The sequence below is a fragment of the Terrapene carolina genome, unplaced genomic scaffold (genome assembly GCF_002925995.2).
Source record: "Terrapene carolina triunguis isolate 2854851 unplaced genomic scaffold, T_m_triunguis-2.0 Scaffold838, whole genome shotgun sequence".
Lineage (NCBI taxonomy): Eukaryota > Metazoa > Chordata > Testudines > Emydidae > Terrapene > Terrapene triunguis.
Genome location: NW_020665189.1, coordinates 11,643,951 through 11,650,445, shown reverse-complemented (window position 1 = coordinate 11,650,445; position 6,495 = coordinate 11,643,951). Strand labels below are relative to the sequence as shown.

General features: G+C 42.8%; 1 protein-coding gene across 1 annotated transcript in view; it reads right to left on the bottom strand.

The window, feature by feature from the left end:
- The window catches only part of SLIT3 (slit guidance ligand 3), a 760,437-nt gene that overhangs the window by 140,010 nt on the left and 613,932 nt on the right, over nucleotides 1-6,495 (bottom strand). The window contains exons 22-23 of the mRNA XM_026660830.2: nucleotides 6,231-6,302; nucleotides 5,975-6,046 (exon numbers count right to left, since the gene is read on the bottom strand). Of these exons, the coding sequence (XP_026516615.1) occupies nucleotides 5,975-6,046; nucleotides 6,231-6,302 (144 nt within the window). The remainder of the gene's footprint in view (nucleotides 1-5,974; nucleotides 6,047-6,230; nucleotides 6,303-6,495) is intronic.

The window sequence follows — 6,495 nt, the reverse complement described above, 5'->3', positions numbered from 1 at the left end:
CAGTACTTGAAAGTTCCTCCTATGCTACACAAACTAGGGAGCAGAGTTTTGCGACCACTAATCTTGGCCATCCTGCTGCTCCATGCTATACCAGAACTTACTTAACAAAGGGATAAAATACTCTCCTGCAAAGCTGCCAAACCTTAACAATGGTTATAACTTTAGACGGGTAGTTCCAAAATACTTTGTAGAGAACCAGAGTGACAGTCCACTCTCTTAGGCCTGGTCTACATTGGGGGGGAGGGATCGATCTAAGTTATGCAACTTTAGCTACGTGAATAACGTAGCTGAAGTCGACGTACTTAGATCTACTCACCGTGGTGTCTTCGCTGTGGTGGGTCGACTGCTGCCACTCCCCCATCGATTCTGCCTGCGCCTCTCGTGGTGATGGAGTACAGGAGTCGACGGGAGCGCGCTTGGGAGTCGATTTATCACGTCGAGACTAGACGTGATAAATCGACCCCCGCTGGATCGATCGCTGCCCGCCAATCCGGCGGGTAGTATAGACACACCCTGAGATGTTGGTAGGTGAACGTGTGTCACATAACACTGTGTTAGCTTTGTCTTTGTAAAACGATTCAGAAAAGTCAAAGATATTAAGGAGCCCTTTGAGGTTCCCTTTATATATTCCACTCTATATTACTTCAAGGGGATCCAACTTGGGAGAGCAAGGCAGAGCAAAAAGTCAGAGAGAAAGTAAAGGGCGCTTTAAGAAGGAAAAATCCATGATTTCAAGAAATAGGACTCATTCCCCCTAACTGTTCAGACTCCCCAAGTCTGGAGTCTTAAGAGAAAAAAGACCTTTGTTTTTTGTTTAGTTTAGTTTTATTTGGGGAGGGCAAAAGCATGGAGTGAAGTTCCCTTTTCCCCCATTGTGTTCCCTAACTTTGCTTCCAAGAAAAAATAAAGAAGGCACTAGTAAATTTGTCCTTACCACAGGAGATTTGGGACAAGAGGCAGAGCAGTCTTTTTCGACAAAAAGAGAGTAGAGGGTGAGGTTGCCTACTACTTTCCTTTTAATAGGGTATGCTGGGAATGGGAGGAGTCTAAGGCCCTAAATAATACCATGTCTTCTCCACCTTAATACTGAAGGAAAGCACCACTACGGAAAGAAGTGCTGGACTGAAGAACAAGATTGGAGGCTGTTGGAGGCTTATAGGCCAGAACTTTCCTATTTAGAAATGCCTATAGACTTTTAAAAGAGGATAACATGGAGATTCATTAACAATTTGCTCACTAGGCACCACTGGGGGATTGGGTGCTAAGAAGTTATATGTGTCTGCTACCATGATAATCACCATTGCATCCGAAGAACTACTTCACTGAGATTCTTTACCCCACCATTTCTGTGGTGGATAGGGCATTGATTCACAACTGTGCTACTGGAGAGAATTTGAAATGTCAGAAAGAAGCCATATGTGACAACTAACAGCAAACAGAAGAGAGATAAGGAATCAAAAGCCCTGGAGTTTTTAAAGTGATATCTCCCTTGCTCTGAACTCAACTGCAAATCAGGTGTATTGCACCTCAAAGTGTACAAGCAAGTACCTTTTATAACTCGAGGGACATAAATACTAATGAGAATCTTGATTACACATTTTCTGGTTCATGCATACGTTAGGCTCTTTTTCTGTTCTGGTTTTCATGCTAATGTTCTTTATAGAAAGAAGAACTGGAGTCAGAATGTCTAAGGCTGAGCATGGAAGTACACAATTGCTATTACTAAAGGTCTGTTTATCAGAGTCGTGTATCTTCTCCAAACTGAGGGACATTAGAAAAATGGTAGTGCAAGCAGCTTAATGTGAGCTGAGGTTTCATCTCTGAGCATAAATATTTACTACATGTAGGGTAAACCACTGGTGATATGGGGAGAGATGATCCCCAGAAAATTCATAAAAATTGCAATTTTCCTTCCCAATATTTTCTTTTGCTGATCATTCACTGGGTTTAAGTCATTTATTTGCATCCACGCTGCCCAAATAAAAAAAAAAGATGGAAAGCCTGTTTCTCCTCTCCATATCATACTCCTGGTCACATGGTGCTGACTCAACCCTTTTCCCAACTATTAAACTGCATTACAAACAGCTACAAATATTAAATACACCTCTACCTCGATATAACGCTGACCTTGGGAGCCAAAAAATCTTACTGCGTTATAGGTGAAACCGCATTATATTGAACTTGCTTTGATTCACCGGAGTACGCAGCCCCGCTCCCCCCAGAGCACTGCTTTACCACGTTATATCCAAATTCGTGTTATATCGGGTCGTGTTATATCAAGGTAGCGGTGTATTTGTGTAATGTTACTTCTCTATGTAAGTGATAGCTTTGGTTGTCACAGATATGTTATACAATCACAGATGGGACAGGAGATGGTCCATGGTGATATATTATATGGTCTATATGAAATAGTTTGAGAGCTCCTAATATATAGCATCACTTTCATCCTTACATATGTTTGATCAGTAATTTACAATAATAAAAAGAGAGATCAATGCAGGTTTGTATGTGGTGGTGGCAAATTTGAGATGAGGGACATCCCTTTACAGGAGGCACAGTTCTTGTGAGGTATGATCAAAAGAAAATTTCCTTAAAGTAAAAATGTAATGTTTTTATTGCATGCTATAGCAAGGAGGTGGAACAATAAAGCTGAGTTGTAAACCATTAAATAGGGCAAGAAGAGTTATGGATTGTCTTGCACAATCAAACCTTGTATCATTATTACATGGTAGATCCTAATTTCCCTCTGATCTGAGAGGTTCTCATTTGTCACAGCAATTCACAGAGCCACAGGTATGAAGTATGAAAGTAAAATACACAACCAGCCTGTTGCAGTCTTTTCCCTGACATGTGAATGTTTCTGCTCTGATTCTTGATTTCCATTGAGTACAAGGTGAGCAAAACATCTTGCAGAGTAGAGCTGTGGTAACTTAATTTAAAGAGTTTCACCTGCTTTCTGCATTCAGTATGCCCTTTCCCCCATGCTCATCCCATTATTTTGATCCTACTCATAATATCCTTTCAGTGCATTGTATCACAGAGGGGATTCTCATCGGCTGGCCCATCCTGACAACCAGCTTAGGCAGACAGCTACCTCCAATTCTATGTCACACTGCTTGCCAACCTTACCATCCTTGGGAACAGTTAAAACAGATACCTATACCCATCCTCATAGAGGCAGAGAATCACTGTTGCAGGCACTAATTTCTCAGCCTGACAGGGAGAAGTCACTTCTTAATTTGGCTCTCCCATGCCAAAACATTACAAAGCCATATATCTGGCTGGTATAATCATCTCTGTTCACACTGGTTTCTGTGTACTACAACATCCAGAAACTGTCCTGTGAAATTCAGCAGGGTTCTACAGAAGTTCAAGCTTTGTTAAAAACTTTTAGGATTTAAAAGAGACATACTTGTTATAGCTTCTGAGGCATCCTCTAGAAAATTTTACCCATGCTCTAGAGTTCTATCCGTTTCTATAGGCCACAGGGGAATAAATGGAGAGATGTTTTCCTCCATTCTGCACAGGCTGCTACCATTTTGTATTCCAACAGACAAACACACTGTAGGCTGTCCCATGGAGACCTTTCTTGCTCATTCTTGTCCCCATAATATTAAAGCAAGGACATTTATACTGAAAGTATATGATTACTCTTTGCATATGAAAAAGCTTATCATTCACCTGCAACACCTAGATGTAAAGGGAAATCATGCCTCACCAATCTACTAGAATTCTTTGAGGGGGTCAACAAGCATGTGGACAAGGGGGATCCAGTGGATATAGTGTACTTAGATTTTCAGAAAGCCTTTGACAAGGTCCCTCACCAAAGGCTCTTAAGCAAAGTGAGCTGTCATGGGATAAGAGGGAAGGTCCTCTCATGGATTGGTAACTGGTCAAAAGATAGAAAACAAAGGATAGGAATAAATGGTCAGTTTTCAGAATGGAGAGATGTAAATAGTGGTGTCCCTCAGGGGTCTAGACTGGGCCTAGTCATAGGCGTGGGAAGTAGGGGTCCCAGCTGCTGGCCCCAGCTACTGAGCACAGATGCAAGGTCCCGCATCTTGGCTGCTGGCCCTGTGCTTGGGGGTCCCGGCTGTCCGCCCCGCTTCTGGCCACACACGCAGGGTCCTGGCTGCTGGCTCCACTCCCGCCCGCGCACACAGTGTCCCGCATCCCGGCTGCCGGACCCATGCCCGCCCCGCTCCTGGACGTGCATGCAGGGTCCCAACTACCAGCCCCGCTCCCGACTGTGTATTTGGGTCCCGTCTGACGGCTCCACTCCCGGCCGCGCACGCAGGGTCCCAGCTGCCAGCCCTGCATGTAGGGCTCTGCTATTGGCCCCATGCCTGCCCCCAGCCATGGCGCCAGCCTCGACTCATTATCCCTGTCCTTGTCCCCCCTTCTGGAGACACGGCCCTGCTTCTGGCCTCAGCTTGGTGGGGGGGGGGGGCGATGGTAGGGGGCGCATGAGGTAAAATGTTTGGGGAGAGTTTTGCTGGCTTTCATCATCCCTCTATAAAAGCGTTCCAGCACCACTTGGCCCAGTCCTATTCGATATATTCATAAATGATCTGGAAAAAGGAATAAACAGTGAGGTGGCAAAATTTGCAGATGATACAAAAATACTCAGGATAGTTAAGTCCCAGGCAGACTGTAAAGAGCTACAAAAGGATCTTTCAAAACTGGGTGATTGGGCAACAAAATGGCAGATGAAATTCAGTGTTGATGAATGCAAAGTAATGCACACTGGGAAACATAATCCCAACTATACATATAAAATGATAGGGTCTAAATTGGCTGTTACCACTCAAGAAAGAGATCTTGGAGTCATTGTGGATAGTTCTCTGAAAACATCCACTCAATGTGCAGTGGCAGTCAAAAAAGCGAACAGAATGTTGGGAATCATTAAGAAAGGGATAGATAATAAGATAGAAAATATCATATTGCCTCTATATAAATCCATGGTATGCCCACATCTTGAATATTGCATGCAGATGTGGTCGCCCCATCTCAAAAAAGATATATTGGAAATGGAAAAGGTTCAGAAAAGGGCAACAAAAATGATGAGGGGTATGGAATGGCTGCCGTATGAGGAGAGATTAATAAGATTGGGACTTTGCAGTTGGGAAAAGAGATGACTAAGGGGGATATGTTAAAGTTCTATAAAATCATGACTGGTATGGAGAAAGTAAATAAGGAAGTGTTATTTATTCCTTCTCATAACACAAGAACTAGGGGTCACCAAATGAAATTAATAGGCAGCAGGTTTAAAACAAACAAAAGGAAGTATTTCTTCACACAATGCAGAGTCAACCTGTGGAACTCTTTGCCAGAGGATGTAGTGAAGGCCAAGACTATAACAGGGTTCAAAAAAGAACTAGATAAGTTCATGGAGGATAGGTCCATCAACAGCTATTAGCCAAAATGAACAGGGATGGTGTCCCCAGCCTCTGTTTGCCAGAAGGTGGGAATGGGTTTTGGGATGGATCACTTGGTGATTACCTGTTCTGCTCATTCCCTCTGGGGCACATAAATTAAAATAAATTAAATTTTAAATTAATGGAGATATCCTATCTCCTAGAACTGGAAGGGACCTTGAAAGGTCATCAAGTCCAGCCCCCTGCCTTCACTAGCAGGACCAAGTACTGATTTTGACCCAGATCCCTAAGTGGCCCTCTCAAGGATTAAACTCATAACCCTGAGTTTAGCAGGCCAATGCTCAAACCACTGGCCACCGTCGGAAGACAGGATACTGGGCAAGATGGACCTCTGGTCTGACCCAGTGTGGCCGTTTTTATGTGTCAGCTGGTACAGGATGTGTTGCACAGAAGTACAAGTACATTGAAGCTAATTGTGTGAAAATATTTATGGTGTACTGAATCAAGTGAGAGCCATCTGCTCATTAAAAATCCTGCAGTCATCGACAGCATCCTAATAAGCTGTAACGCAGACTTATTGAACAAGTATTACTTACAGCACTCGAAGAGACTTGAGTCCATTAAATGCATGTGTTGGAATACACCTGAGTCTGTTGTAGCTCAGGATCCTAGGAGAATCAGAAAATGCAGTTGCAGTGTTATATGTTTCTTTGCTTATTTTGCTACTAACTTACTTAAGAAGCAGCATGGAAAGACATCAGTTTACATAACAAGAGAGATACTCATTGTTTAATGCAACTGTTTTTTTTGTACTGAACAACAAAACTGATGCCGGAACCACTGATTACTTACAGTGTTGATAGCTGAGTCATGTTGATGAAGGTGTAATTGGCCAATATGCTGATGCTGTTGTTGCTCAAGTCACTAAAGAAATACACACAGCAGATCCATCATTCATACAAATGACTTTAAAAACAAGTCATTTTTAAATGTTAAAGTAGACTCAAGCAGCAAAGTAAGCAATTTCAAAGCTAGCCATTATCAATTGCCATCATCTCTTATAATCAGCCTTGGAAGAATCCTACAGGAAGGCACATCAGACTATTTCTCTACAAGA